The sequence below is a fragment of the Trachemys scripta genome, chromosome 6 (assembly GCF_013100865.1).
Source record: "Trachemys scripta elegans isolate TJP31775 chromosome 6, CAS_Tse_1.0, whole genome shotgun sequence".
Lineage (NCBI taxonomy): Eukaryota > Metazoa > Chordata > Testudines > Emydidae > Trachemys > Trachemys scripta.
In genome coordinates, this window is record NC_048303.1 from 102282027 (window position 1) to 102298226 (window position 16200).

The window sequence follows — 16200 nt, forward strand, 5'->3', positions numbered from 1 at the left end:
AGAAAAATCAATGGAACTTGAGCATAAAATCAATGAACCAGTGTTTACTGAATGGTGATAATGATTGATAAAATGGGATAAGCCTCACTAATTTAAAATAGAAGATATTATAAAAGTATCGGTACAATAATTTGATACCGATCCCTTTCTCTTCGATGTGTATTTAAAAATCAGATTTATTGTGCTGTAGATCATGGCTTATACAGAGGCTCTAGTTAAATGCTTAACCTCTTAACTTATTCATACAAAAGTAAAATTATCTTAATACATCTCTTTTGTGGTACCCACAAGCAGCCACTGTTTCTAAGAATCTGCCTCCTCTCAATATCATTCATGAAGGTATCTGCTGTCTGATTGTTAAATCAGTCCTCAGTCTTAGGCTCTTTGTGCTCCTCTGTGTTGCTGGATATCCAAATAACTATGGTGGCAAAACATGGTCACTTATCCTAAAAGTCATAGCTCTAGCACTGATGCTCCATGCATTTGTGACCTCCAGGCAATTGACCTTGACCAGACCTTGACAATTGCAACTCATTTTATCTAAGAATTAAATCAAAGACCTTGTAAAAGTTCCAACATACGCTACCCCGAGCATGTCATACTGGTGTTCTGCATTCTCCACTCTCTTCCCACTGAAAACAGAGTTCAGTTCATAGTCTGTCCTAATATTTAAAGCCTTCCTTGGTATTTGCTCTAATTCCTGGGACACAAACAAAAAATCTTAAATCAATCAAACTCTTTCTATAAGCTGGGAAGGAAGGAAAGAAAGAGGTGTTGATATTTTATTTATATTTTAAATTACTTGGGAGTAGTCAGATACTTCTGTGATGGAGTAGATTGTTTAGACCAGCTAATGTCTGATTTGGTACAAGAAAGCTTTTTTCCCTTTCAGTTACACTATTTGTGCAGGTTACACATTTACACCTCTACCCCGATTTAACGCTGTCCTTGGGAGCCAAAAAATCTTACCGCATTGTAGGTGAAACCCCGTTATATCAAACTTGCTTTGATCCGCCGGAGTGCGCAGCCCCGCCCCCCTGGAGTGTTGCTTTATCGCGTTATATCCGAATTCGTGTTATATTGGGTCATGTTATATCGGGGTAGAGGTGTATTCTGTAATAACCATTCACTGATGACAAATGCCCTATTGACCACTAAAGGTAAGTAAGCTAATTATCTGTTAACAGTGCATTTGCTGCTTGGAGCTGTTCCCTTGAATTCTGAGTAAAGGAGTAGTGTACTCATGGAGGTAAGGGACAGAACTATGAGTCAGATCTGGATTGTATTCCAGCTCTGCTGTAGGTTTGTTGAGTAACCTTGAACAAGTAATTTATAGCTAAATTGCGTTATATGGAGATATGCCTGGCAGGTGGCCCAGAAAATGCAGTGAACTTGCCTTCTTTGGACTTTTCTTCAAATTGCCCCTTAATTGGGAGGAATTTAGATGACCACCCAAACCCATAGATCACATGAATCTGTGAAGAAGGGAATTCCCAGCCTCCTGGAGGATGGGCCATTCCATTCCATTTTTCTGACATCCCCCACTCCCCAAAAAATCCTTTAAGATCCGTGCAAGAGCTGTGCTGCTATTAGTCAGATGCTTAGCACCTGTCTCTCTGAGGAGGATGCAGTTATGGAGAATAAATGTAACACTTCTTCAGTTGTTAACTTAGGTGCAGATATTCATTGCCACAGGGGGAAGAATGCTGCAGACTATCTCCTCATCACCTTGGTTCATCCAAACTATGTGATTAATTTTCGTGAAGTGGCTTCTGTGAGGCTGGGAGCTCCGGAACTGCTGTTGCGGCGCAGAGCTGTGGGGGCCACCCACCGCTCATGGAGCTCAGGGGGCCCCTGCCACCTGCAGCCCAGCGGAGCTCTGGGGCCCCCCAACTGCAATGTGTCTGGGAGCTCTGGGGGCCCCTGCCACCTGCCAGAGCACAGGGGTCCCCCTGTTGCAGCAGCTGGGGGGGCCACCTGCCACCGGCGGAGCTCCAGGGGCTGCCTGTCACCTATGGCAGCAGGGAGCTTTGGGGGCCCCCGCAGCAGGAAGCTCTGGGGCCACCTATTACCTGCAACAGAATGCCAGGAGCCATCTGTGGCGGCTCGGACTGGCGGAGACCCTGCTGTGGCTCAGAGCTCTGGCGGCTTGGAACTCTGGGCAGGTGCCTGGGAGCCACGGGCCCCCCCTCCCCACCTGCAGGGACTGGGAGCTGTGGGAGGGGGGCCCTCGCCACAGCTCCGATCTCCAGGGCTGGCAGCTGGGAGCTGTGGGGTCCCACAGCTGAGAGCTCTGGTGCCCCCGCTGGCTGAAAGCTCCAGCCCTGCGGCCCTGGGGCTGAAGCAGAAAATGTCACAGAGGTCTCTGGAAGTCATGGATTCCCTGACTTCTGTGACCTCCATGACATATTCATAGCCTTAGTGATAAGGTCATAGGTAAGGATCTAGATAGTAGCACAATGTCATAGAAACAACATACCTTCTTGGTAGATAGCCTTCTAAATAGCACCTCCCCATCTTTTTAAAATTTTAGGAGTGCATTTTTACATCAGTTCTTCTTATTTTATTTAGATTTTTATTATGTTGCATGTGCTGCGAGTTCCTTGTACAGGGAGCAGGGGATCAAGTGTAGTAAAGCTCCCATTCCTAGGTTGGTCATGCATCCAGTGACTGGCTGGTAGGGCTTTTCCTAGCTAGAAAAGTAAAACTATCAACCGCCTACCACAAGGCAACTAAATGTTGTTGATCAGCATAGGTGGTAATTATGGTTTTGAGGTAACTTCTTCTTCGAGAGATGTCCCTGTGGGTGCTCCACTACAGGTGTTGGTGCGTCCCTGCGCCTTTGCCCGGAGATTTTTGCAGCAGTACTCATAGCGGCCACGCATGCTCAGAAGCTGCCCCCCGCTGTGAATCTAGGTTGATAGTACGCATGCGTGGCCGGTCTCCTCTGTTCCTTCTCAACCGTCCCCGGCCTGAGACGGAGCTCAGCAGACTCATTAGAAAATCCTTCACTCTTGCTACAATTACCTTTTAGTAACTAGTTGTTGTCAGTTTTTCTATGTTAGTGTAGTTAGTTACCCCGTTTATCTGTTTAAAAAAAAAAAAAAAAATTCTGTCAGCCGCGGCTATGCCGGGCTCCACAGGCTTCAAGCGCTGTGCTACGTGCAAGGAAGCTATCCCATTATCAGATGGACACTCAAAGTGTATTAAATGTTTGGGAGAAGCTCACATTCCCCAAAAATGTGCCCATTGCTGTAAACTCAGCTCCAGGGCACGGAAGGACAGGGAGCTTAAACTTAAACTGCTCCTCCTCCAAAAGTCTATCGGGTCAGTTTCAGACCCAGGCGCTGAAGCCAGCTCCGCTGCCCGCCACAGTCCCCCCGCCTCAAAAAAACTGAAAAAATCTACAAAGAAGGGGCACCCTTCTTCACCAAACAGGGCTATGAGGCACAAAGTCTCTCCAGGCAGACCGCAGGGGTCGGTGCCGGGCAGGCAATATCAGCCTGCCTGGGGTCAGGCATGTTGTGGAATGTCGGCACCGCATCATTCGCGGTGCCGAACGGTGCCGTAATAGAGGCAGGCAACTGGAAGCCTGATGCCTCGGCACCGGAGCCTCGCGCCGCCGCCGGAGCCTCAGGCGGCTTTTGCGCGGTTCCTGAAGAGCCCGGCTCATGAAAGTTGCTGAGGCGAGGGAACACAGGCAAAGAGACCGCATGGTGCTCTGGTAGAGGTTGTTGATGTTTCAGAGTTTCTGGAGGAAGTTGGTAGTGTCTTTGAGGAGGCTGGCCCTTTGTGTGGTGAATGATTTGAGAATGGTTTCTATGAGTCCTGATATTCTATGAGTCCTGATAAGTGTGCCATGGCCAGATATATGATGGATCTGCTTGGTCTCCCTTGTTTGTGTACCTTGGGGAGCATGTAGCCATCCCTGGGTTGAATTTGTAGAGAATGAGATTGCAAAGTTTTTTTCTTGGAATTGTTTGGGAAGGATTTGATGGTATGTGGTCGTCTTTGATTTCTTCATGGTAGGCGGTATCGGACAGTTGTCTGTTGGCCTCATTGATGAAGTGATGATTAAGGATTACAATGGCACCTCCTTTGTCTGCTGGTTTGATCGCTATCTGGTGGTTGGATTTCAGGGACTGTATAACTGTCCTCTCAGTGGAAGATAAATTTTGGTGGATGTAATGTTTGTTGAGGATTTCAGTCGAACTGCAGTATCTGCACTCTCCCAGGAACTGAACGTCTGCCCACCACAGAACGTGATACCATATTAATATTTGGAGAACTAGAAGAATCCTTCCACCAACTCCACCCTAAGGAAGTGTATCACAACAAAGATGACAAAACCCACAACTCCCCCGCTCCCGACAGTTATAAGAAAAAAGAATCATCTGACTGGATACCTCTCAGTGAATGAAACCACACACTGGATCATTACAACTATTGCACCATGAAAAAAATTGGCTGTGAAATCTGCATCAAATGCCCCAACAACAAATATGTGGGTGAAACCAGACAATCACTATGCTCTCAAATGAACTTTCATAGAAATTGATGAAAGACAAAACCATATCACCCATGTGCGAACACTTTCACAAAGCAGAACACTCCATATCTGATCTCTCAAAGGAAACCTGCACAACACCTTCAGAAGATGAGCTTGCAAACTTAAATTCACAACTCTGCTAGACATGGAAAATCATGGAGTAAACAGACACTGGTTTCATGGCTCATTACAACAATTTAGAACACACCTTAGTGCCTGCTAAGTCTTAATTGCCCACTTAATTTTAAGTCGTCTTCTACAGCATGTATCCTTATGCTTAACAATCTGTCCCAACTTGTATTTAGCTCAGACATTCTGGATGTCTTCCCCAGATCTGAAGAAGAGCTCTGTGAAGCTTAAAAACGTATCACTTTCACAACTGAAGTTCATACAATAAAAGATATTACCTCACCCATCTTTTCTCTTTTATGTCCTGGGACCAACATGATTTCAACAACACTGCAAACAACATGATTCTTAGGGCACGTCTTCACTGGCAACGTTAAAGTGCTGGCTTGTGTAGTCATAGCAGACCCACCTCCACGAGGGGCGTAGTTACCAGTGCTGGGAGCGTGGCTCCCTGTGCTCAGGGGTGTGTTTTTTCATGCCCCTAAATGAGAAAGTTGCAGCGCTGTAAAGTGCCAGTGTTGACAAGCCCTTAAATGTAATATAGTTGTAGCCCTATCAGTCCCAGGACATAAAAGAGAAAAGGAGGGTGAGATAATATCTTTTACTGAACCAACTTCAGTTGTTTCCAGCCACACCAAACTCTTCTTCAGTCTGGGAAAGTCCTTGAATGGTTCCTTAGAATATGTGCTAATTACTTACTCTAAACAATCTATTCCACCTTGCATTTAGCTGTGATGCTTGGAGTACCTTTCCCAGACGTAAAGAGCAGCTCTGTGTGGCTTGAAAGCTTGTCTCTCTCACCCACAGAAGTTGGTCCAATAAAAGATATTACCTCACCCTCCTTGTCTCTCTATGATTATTAAAGACAGTCTTTAACTTGAATGGTCATTATAGAAGACTCAGTCTCTCCTTTTTTGGAGAGGTATTACTATTCACATAATAATGGTATCAGACAGTAAAAGAATACTAGCTCAGTGGTTTGAGCATTGGCCTGTTAAACCCAGGCTTGTGAGTTCAATCCTTGAGGGGGCCACTTAGGGATCTAGGGCAAATCAGTACTTGGTCCTGCTAGTGAAGGCAGGGGGCTGGACTCGATGACCTTTCAAGGTTCCTTCCAGCTCTAGGAGATAGGATATCTCCATTTATTTATTTATAAATGGACACAAATCATACATCAGGAATGGTAACATACAAAAGCCAGTATGAGAACACTTCAGTGGACATTCAATAACAGATTTAAAAGTAGCCATCCTGCAACAAAAAAACTTCAAAAACAGACTTTAAAGAGAAACTGCGACAGTACAACTCATTTGCAAACTTAACACCATTAATTTGGGCTTGAATAGGGACTGGGAGCGGCTGGCTCACTATAAAAGCAATTTTCCCTCTCTTGGTATTGACACCTTCTCATCAATGACTGGGAGAGGACCACATCCACCCTGACTGAATTGGCCTTGTCAGCGCTGGTTCTCCACTTGTAAGGTAACTAACTCCCTTCTGTTTATGTGCCAGTATATTTATGCGTGTATCTGTAATTTTCACTGCATGCATCTGAAGTGGTTTTTTTTTTTTACCTACGAAAACTTATTCACAAATAAATCTATTAGTCTTTAAGGTGCCACCGGAGTCCTCGTTGTTTTTGTGGATACAGACTAACACAGCTACCCGTCTGATACTAGACAGTTAGAAGAAGCTTGTATTTAGATGTATATTTGCAAATATTTTATATCTCAAAAAAACTTGTGCCATCTTAAATTTTTAACGAATAAACAAAAAGGTTTTCATCTGCAAGTGGAAACATGGGGTTAGACATGATCAAAACATTTCCCAACTATAAATGTTATACTTAACATTAAATAAATGAAGACTTTAGAGTACCTATAATATTTCAATGTTTCTATAATTCTTTACGCCATGGGGAAGAGTTTGAAACTGAGGTTTTTCTCTATGAAGAGCAGAAAGGATGAAAAAGCCCGTTTTTATAACTTAGGCCATGTATACACTAAAAAGTTTTATTATAACAAACTGGCATCTCATATTAGAGGGAGGGCCCTTGGTCTTTGATACAATAGTCTTGTTGGTTGTGTGCCTTTCTGACCAAAAGTTCTTCACTAATTGCAGTACATTTACGATTTTCAATTAGACTCCTATCCTATATTTTATACAAAGCAGTAATCAGAATAACACTTATGTACATTTTTCTTTTATAATATATTTTGAACATAGTTTAGAATATTAAAGTGAAATGAAAGTTATAAAGCTGCAGGGTTTGTGTAAACACTCTTGGGGATAATAAATATGTTATCTTTCTTGACCTTTGGGAAGTCTGTCATGCTTACAGAAGACAGAATTCCTAAGGATTAGTTAAGCAAAAATAAGCATGTGAGCAACTTTACTCCAAGCTCCTGTGTATGAAAATAAAGGTAAATATCTATTAAAATTTAGTAAAAGTGCAGGCAGGCATGTACTAACCTAACATTAGCATATATTATGATAATTTTATTATTTTTGTATCAATATTGAGGTTTACCTCAACAGGAGAATTTTTGAAAATCCCTCCATTCTTATGTATTGAATGAATGAACACAGAGATAAGGCAGTACATAGGATTTCTACTTAGTGTAACCTTTTGCGTAAATGCAAACCACAGCTTTTTAAAAGCAGTAAGAAAATAGTTCACAATGCAAAACCACTAAAATCCATAGCGAATAAATATATTTAAGCTTACCCTTATAATCTGACAATGGCATATGTCTTAAAGCATTTTTGGCCCAATATCTGCCTTTCAGACCGAAAAAAGAAAGGAAGCTGCAAGTCTTTCTAAATACTAAGATATATTAAAATGATAAATAATTTATAGAAAGGATATTTGTTAGCATGTAAAATATGGGAAGGAAGTATAAAGGTTTAACCACTTCTACTGCAACTTTCCTCAGTGGGCTCTGCCTATGAATCAGTTTTCTATCTGTAGCACTAGTTTTATTCCCATGAAATGCACACACAAAGATAAGTTGCAGTTTCATTACAAAACAATAGTGCAGACAGTTCTAAGATGATTCTTTAGCACATTAAAACTATTTATTCTTATTCTTATGAGGATACTAGTAGCTGAAAGCCCGTGCTATTGCATGGCTATAATTAATATAAACTTAAAAATTGAATGGTGAGAAACCGTGAATCACTGTGATGATTAAACTTGGTGATATTCTAAAAAAAAAAAGAGCTATCATCCATGCTTGTAGCTGTTTCCACTGTTTCACACTCACTCAACAGACATTCTAGGCTTCAGAGTGACACACAGAGTGATGATCCTGGAATCTTATTATATAGATACAGAACTAATTTATCAGCTTTGTTGCTCACATGCACTCGTACACACCACATTTTACAGGAAAACTGCTATAAAACTACTACAAATTCATGTTAAGAACATAAAGTCCATTTCTTCTCTGAATAAATCAAGTGACAAAACTCATGGTCTTGAATTATGAAGGAATGAGCCCACTTCTGCTTAAGCCAAGTGGTCATGCAACAACTCTCCCTAGACATTTTTAAGGAAACTGAAAAGAAGATTTGGTAGTTTTAGGTTAAAAAAAGACCCTTCCAACCAAGTAGTGAAAGTAGATAATGAAGTGAAAGAACATGATCTGATGCTGAGAACATGATAATCATGTTAATAAAGTAGGCCAGAGATCAAGAGAATGTGTGGTTGGATGGAAACTGGACAGCACCTCTAGGCCATTAGACACTAAAGTAGGACTGGTTTTTCTAAAGAAAAATCTTCACCGCATGAAAGCTTTTACACTTTTAAAAAAGATATTTTAGCAGGGAAACATACTGTTTGCTATGTGAAACTGGATTTAGGTAAAATAACTTATTAACAAGTATGAAAGAGGGTAGATGGAAAAAAACTAATATTACATGAGCTATCAACAAAATCATTTTGTATCAATTTTCATTATTGTCTAAAATGGCTTCTTCTCTCAAAAATCCAGTTTTTGGTGTATATGCAATTAAGTAACTAGGTACATTTTAAATAATGTCTTTTTTTCCCTTAAAAGGTAGTTGTAAGTATTTTCCAATAATATGGTCAACAAGTATAAAGGTCAATTAATATGTATTGGAATTATTAACAAGTTTTATATGGAACTCACAATTACATTTTAGAGCCTAGCCCTTTCTTAGGGTCTGAGTCTCTTTTATATATGCATAAATGAGAAGTTATCCTAAGTAAGAATTTCAGGATTGGGCTCTATGTATAATTATTTCCCCCCCTTAGTTAATGGATTATGGGTTTGTCATGATGGCTTGTTACAATACCTACATTGTAAATTGAGTGAACAGTTAGGGAAACGAGATCATATCTTTTATTGGGCCAACTTCTGTTGGTGAGAGAAGCTTTTGAGCTACACAGAGCTCTTCCTCAGGTCTGGGAAAGTATTTTGTCACATTTAAATACAAGATCAAACAGTTTAGTATAGGTAGTTAGCACATATTCTAAGGGACCATTCAAGGTGAAGTGGCCCATTCACAACCCTGTAGTCATAGGATAAAAAGGGAGATTAGTGGGTTACAGAGTCATAATAAACCATAAATCCTGTGTCTTTATTAAGACAATGATTTTTGGACTCTGCGTGGGGACCATTTCACCTTGAATGGTCCCTTAGCATAACTACTTATGACATATTCTAAATTACCTGTTTGTTCTTGTATTTAGCTGTGACACTAACTAATTTGAAGAGTTTGGTTCCCCCCACCCCTGAGTCTAATGGCTATTGCCTTTGTCGTCTTAGGTGTAGAGAATATGATGGGCAGAGAGAGAGAGAGAGGGAGTCCCTTGGCATGTTTGCCCCTCCTTTTTATAGTTTCAGTCCCCCTCTTGAAAAACATTTCCAGCTGAGAACAAGGAGACAAATAGTCTATGTGGAAGGATGTTCCCTGCTGGTTTTTCTTCACCTGTTTGAGCTTCCTTTGTTTTCTTTTCCTGCTTGATGCTTCTGTTTACTGCTTAAATGCAAATGAAGGCAAGCCCACATTCCTTTGTTTAGGACAGACCTGTTTGCCGACTTCTCAATGGATGGGGCTGTGGGGTTTGAAATCTGTTAACAACGTCATACAGGGAAATTTTATAACTTCACATACAGTGTTGCCACGCACAATGTTGTGAGCAGTTCAGGTTGGAGGCTACAGCAGCAAGGTATTGCAAGGCACCCCAGGTCAGAGGGCAAGGGTGACACAGTCTCCCACTAATCTGGATTGTACCCTGTTATGTCACAGAATGTAATGATTTTTAAATACAAAAATCCTTCATAATTCTTCAAAATATTATAATACTATGAAAAAATTAGGAGCAGAAGTAGAAATAAAAGTATTAGGGCTGTTGATTAATCGCAGTTTAATCGCATTGTTAAACAGTATAATACCAATTGAAATGTGTTAAATATTTTTGGATGTTTTTCTACATTTTCAAATATACAGTATTGATTTCAATTTCAACACAGAATAAAAAGTGTACATTGCTCACTTTATATTATTATTTTTTATTACAAATATTTGCACTGTAAAAATGATAAAAGAAACTATTTGTCAATTCATTTCATACAAGTACTGTAGTACAATCTCTTACAAATGTCAATTTTTTGTTACATAACCACTCAAAAATATAATGCAAAACTTTACAGTAAACAAGTCCACTCAGTCCTACTTCTTATTCAGCCGATCGCTAAGACAAACAAGTTTGTTTACACTTACGGGAGATAATACCAACAACTTCTTATTTACAATGTCACCAGAAAGTGAGAACAGGCATTCCCATGGGACTTTTGTAGCCAGCATTACAAGGTATTTACGTTCCAAATATGCTAAACATTTGTGTGCCCCTTCGTGCTTTGGCCACCATTCCAGAGGACATGCTTCCATGCTGAACATCAGCAAGAAATTCATAGGCTGTCCACGGCACCACAATGTCTTCTGTGCTCCCAGTGCTGCAGCTCAGCGCCTATCAACATGACTATCTACTCCCCCTGCTGAAAGGTGATAGTCTGTCTCCCTCCTCTTTTCTTTCTTCATAGGAAGGAGAAAGAGAGGTGTGGAGGGACCATTCTGGTCTCAGCTCCCTCCCACTCTCTTCTTCCAGTGAGGATTAGGAGAATGATGATCGTACCACAGTTTATTGTGGAGGTAGAGGCTGATCTACTGTAACTCCAGAGGATAAAGAACATCTGTTTTAAGAGCAGGATATCCCAAATGTATAAGGCAAGAAAATGGAATGAATAAAATAATTTATCTGAATTTTTGAAGTATTCTTCCAATTCTGAATGATTATTTTGATGGCTGATAATAATATGTTTACAGTAAAACCCAAATTGCTGAGTCTCTCAGGGTTGCTAGAATGATGGTACCATTTTCAATCTGACAACAAAAATAAGTATTATCACATAGTCTAGCTTGGGGATCCTGATTGGAGCCCACAGTGTTGCTAACACATAATTTTTATCACGTGTCTAGTCATTTTTAGTGTTTTTCTTAAAGCCCAAGCAGCTGGAATCATGGTAGTGCATGGAAATCCCAGCTTTCATTAAAAAAAAAAAAAAAGTTCCTAATCCTCCTGGGTTCTGAAAAAAAGCTTGAAAAAGTGAAGTGAGGTCACCCTAAAGGCTAAAAAGCCAGAAGGCAAAGAAATAGTAAGAGGAAGTATTATCCAATGAGTAGAGCACTAAGCCTGCAATTTGGGAAACCAGGGTTCAATTCCCTACTCTGCCACGGGCTTTCTGCATGACCTTGAGCAAGTCAATGTTTACACTGTGATTTAAAAAAACCACGGTACTGAATCTGAGCGTGGGTCAGCTAACGTGGGTTTGCAGGGCTCAGGCAGCGGGGCTAAAAATTGCAGTGTAAAGATTCCAGAGCCTGAGCTCTGAGACCCTGTGAAACTTCTACACTGCAATTTTAGAGCTCTGCAGCCCAAGCTGTGAGAGCCAAAGTCAGCTGACCTGGGTCAGCTGGGACCATGCCATGGGTCTTTTATTGCAGTGTAGATATACCCTGAATCTCTCTCTGCCCCAGTTCCCCATCTGAAAAGTGGGGATAATAGCATTTCCATACCTCAAAGGAGTGTTGTAAGGCGAAGTACCTTAAAGTTTAAGAGGTGTTCAGATACTATGGTAATAGGGGCCATATAAGTACATTAGCTAACTAGAATATTTATTAATTTTTTAACATCTCATGACTTTTAAGCTGATCTCATGATTTTAGGGGGATGGCCTCGTGATTTTTTTTAATGATTGTGGTTAGTAATACTGAGTCCATAATGACTAATATAATAGCACTAGAGTGGGAAGCATAATTTATACTGATCAGTGCAGTCTACAATTCTTCCTCTTTTCCTTCAAATCTTGTTACGTTCCTCCTGTGACCCGGAATACATACATATATACATAGGGACAAATTCTCTTTTATACCAGAGCAATTTCAATATAACAATATAATTGAGAAGAAAATTTGGCTTCTGAGGGGTAGAATATAGAAGCTCATGCAGTCATTATGCAGAAGTTTAATACAGTTAATCAAAATAATGACATCGCAAGAGAATAAAAGACTGGGGGAGAAGACTGGAGGATGATCATAATATATTAAAATCATCTGTATGATATTTGTCAACTGATAGTAGGTGGAAAATAGTAGTTATAGGATGCATCTGAGAAGTATGTAGCTGGAAGCTCAAACTGACAGTATTTTGAAAGAGGAAATTATGATTCATGAAGAAAATTGTATCAATTTTCCTTTATAGTCAAATGTACAGTTAAAGGTAGACTGTTTAACATCACAGGTCTTCTTGAGAAATAATAACATTTTCAGAATTCGCGAACAATGTAGTAGATGTCACAAGTTATTTGAAATGGGAATTTCTGGATCTGTGAGGGTAACACCATATAATGTGTAAAATCACACAACATGTTGCCAAGGAGATGCCTTATGTAGCAATACAAGTTATTCCCAACAGCATAATGTCAAAGTGCCTGATTTAAAGTTCATTGAAATCAATGGGAGTCTTGGACTACAGCAGGCTTTGATTCTTGAAAAAGTTGAATCAGAGGAGTCCTTATGCTAAAGTACTTATAAGTTGTTTATACTATTTCTTATCTATTTGTTAGCTTAATTCACTCCTGTCAGTTCTCTGTATTTTAGTTTCTTTCATAGATCTCTTAATTGTATTGGAGAATTATTAAGTGTTCTACCAAATTATTAAATTTGAATTGAATAAGGTAAGTGCACACACATGAAGTGGATATTTATATAATAAATTTCAGAGCCATATGATAAATTCATTTATCTTGTACCTTTTAACAACTTGATCTATGCTCTGCCCATTAATCCATATCCCCATGATTTATTCTAACATTCCAAACATCTGAACATCTGCAAATTGTAAATATTTAAAAAAACCTGTCAAAAAATTATACATTTCCTTCTTTTCTTCATAAACATAGAATTTCACTCCAAAACATATAACTGGCCACCCTGTTCTTGTAAATTTTTGCACATAGCTGGGGCTCAAAAACTATAAACTTGGATATCACACTGGATCCAAGGCCCAGAATAGATAGGAATTGGCCTTTGAGCAGATACAGGTTTTATTTTAATAAAAATGTCACAGTTTTAAACTGTCTTTTGACCTTCCAGTAAAAGACATGGGAGATTTATATCAGCGGAAAGGGGAAATTTGCGACTTCCCAATGAGACCCAATACTCGGTTATAGCCCTAAAAGGGTATGGGATAAGACAATTAAAAACGATTAGATTCTTATCTATAGAAAAACTACTTTAATCCATTATTAGAGGTGAGTATGTTTCCTTCCTTCACAGTTAGACTCATGGTTAGTAAGGAAACCTGGATTTTCAGGCAGGCAGAGATGTAAAAAAAATAACAAACATTTCACCTTTGTGTTCCCTTTGTCTTTCTCCTGATCCGTACATTGTATGCCTATATTTATAACAGCTGCACAGTTCACGTGCACCAAGAAATCTCTCTTTTGAATTCCTCTATAAGGTCCTCTTTTTCTGTTCATTGTTTGAATGTTAATCTCACTGACATGATTGCTGCCTTCTCTTTTGCTTAACCTCTTTTACTCAGGTGAAGCCCCCATTGTAATGCCCAAACCTGGTGTCCTTACTCAGACCAAACTCCTTTAGACGTTGTCAGCTGATAGGGATTTCAGCCTGTCTAACACAAAAAATATCATACCTTCGTAGACATACATTCTGTTGACTGCTATTGTATTTCTCCTGAGTTAGACTGCAAACTCTTCAGAGCTTAGACTAGTTAAGTATTTTGTGTACTTACAGTATTGTACAAATAGTAATTGATAAAAAGATTGCATTCCATATTGACTGCTAATTCTAGGAAGGTATGAAATGTGTCATGGTTAACAGAGAAGATAATCATCAGCACCATTACAGTAAGAAAACAAACCCATAGAATAAAAGCAATGGCTGTTACAAATCTGTTTTGTTTCAGTTTTCTAAGAGTTAATTATTATAAATAAGTTAAAAAAACACACTATGAAATACTTACCTACATGGCTTTTGGAATATATACTGTAAATCTAAAGGAAAGAAGTTATTAATTAGTTTCTGAAATTAACTAATTTCTATCCTTTGAATTATTTCTCATTTTAAAAAAGGGTTATAGGGATCTGGAAATGCAAACAGTACTGCAGCATCTTACATCCTAAACAGCTGTTCAGGAATCTAAAGTAACAAACTAAGCAGAAAAGATTAGGGAACAGTTGGGCTGAGATACAGTTTGTGGTCAGCTCTGAAAGCTGAGATTACTACTGAATACAGTTTTGAATACTTACCCTTTCCCTTTTGTTATATTTGTATGTTTTTATTAGGGCATCCAAGATGGATCTCAAGTGTGCGCTGGAAGAATGTTCAATGGCACTGAACTTATTTCTAAATAATAAATTTTCTGAAGCCCTGGAATTACTTCGGCCATGGTGAGTTCATTTTGTTTGTTGGAATTAATGCGGGCAGATACTGTAAGGCATGCCATCTGGTTGCTGAGCACTAATCTAAGGCCTCTGAACATAGTAGTTTTCATTACTTCCATTTTGTCTCTCCTGACCAAAGCAATTCTGCATTGTTGCGCCCGACAGTATATACTGTTTCTGTTTAAACATGCTGAAGTCACAAACCCTGTCAGTCAACCCATGGACTTTGTTTTATTTTAGTTGTAATTCTAAGGCCTAAATCAAGTCCTTGCAGGTGCAGTGGAGGAAGGGGGTGGGGAGAGCAGAAATTCTGTCATCTTTTATCTGTTACAAAAGGCTTGTTGCAAAATATGGCTTTTTTTTTCAAAAAATAGACCAGGATAGAGGAATGCTGTGGAGTGCACTTTGATACTTCCCTGATGATGGTATATGTGCTACCTGGCAGTTGGAGATTAGCCACTCTTCTCCCTTTACAGCACAGCAATGGGCAGGATTTAGTTTTAACTCCAACTTTTGAAAAAGTTACTTTCCTTCTAGTTCTCCCTGTCACCTCCTCCCATCAAGAAAACCAGTATGAAAGTACAATTAGTAAAGCTTAATTTAGTAGAAAGATTTTCTCTATTAAATAAGTATATTCCTGTAGTATGATGTTTTACCACATGGGTCCTTCCTTAATGATAATAGGAAAAATCTTTGGACTAGAAGGAATATTTGAAAGAAATGGGGGATGTTTTTGTTTATATATGAGTGAGTGAGTGCATGCATGTAAAATATAGTTAAAGTTGGAAATGCTTTCTGTTGAAAGGATGATTTTTGAGTGCTCTAAAGCCTGCATGCTTACTCAGGTTATCTTGAAATTTGCTGCACCCCATGAGGGTATGGATAGGATTGATGATCCAAATTTGGGGTCATCTGACCAAGGGGTTCCTGAGATACAGTCCCGGCAAAAACCAGCATTTTACAAAATCAACGAGTTCTTGTAAATTTTTGCACATAGCTAGGGCTCAACCCATGACTCTGTCCTCCAACTGATCTCAGTTGCTTGTCATTTATCTTAGTTAATGCATGGCACCTGTTGCCCCTTTTGGGAAAACCTTATTAAAGAAAGAGTTTCGCTCCCTAGAATGGTATGTGCCAAACACTCTCACCCCAAAACGATTGGATATACATGTGTATAGGGTTACCATTCGTCCGGATTTACCCGGACATGTCCTCCTTTTGTGTGCTAAAAATAGCGTCCGGGGGGAATTTGTAAAGCACTCACAATGTCCGGGATTTCCCCCTCCCCCGGCAGAGCGAGCGGCTGGGAGGGCTGCAGGAAAGTCCCGGGCTGGACTCCGGAGCAGCTTCCTCCTCCCACCCCCGCCCTCCCTGCATTCTGAGCCGGCCGGCAGCTCCTCCTCCTGCAGCCCGCTCCGGCAGCCCTGTGCAGGGCCAGGGACCGGGTTTTGTGTTGTGCAGGGGAGCTCAGCCATGTGTCCGGCTGGCACAGAGCCCAACACCCTGTTCTGAGCAGCAGGGTAAGGG

The 16200-nt window shown here is 40.1% G+C and overlaps 1 protein-coding gene across 2 annotated transcripts in view; it reads left to right on the top strand.

Moving 5' to 3' along the window:
* Positions 1 to 16200, top strand: part of TTC39B (tetratricopeptide repeat domain 39B) — a 124359-nt gene that overhangs the window by 63929 nt on the left and 44230 nt on the right. For both annotated transcript variants that reach the window (XM_034774553.1, XM_034774554.1), the window contains one exon: positions 14575 to 14679. In XM_034774553.1, coding sequence (XP_034630444.1) covers positions 14575 to 14679 — 105 coding nt within the window. The remainder of the gene's footprint in view (positions 1 to 14574; positions 14680 to 16200) is intronic.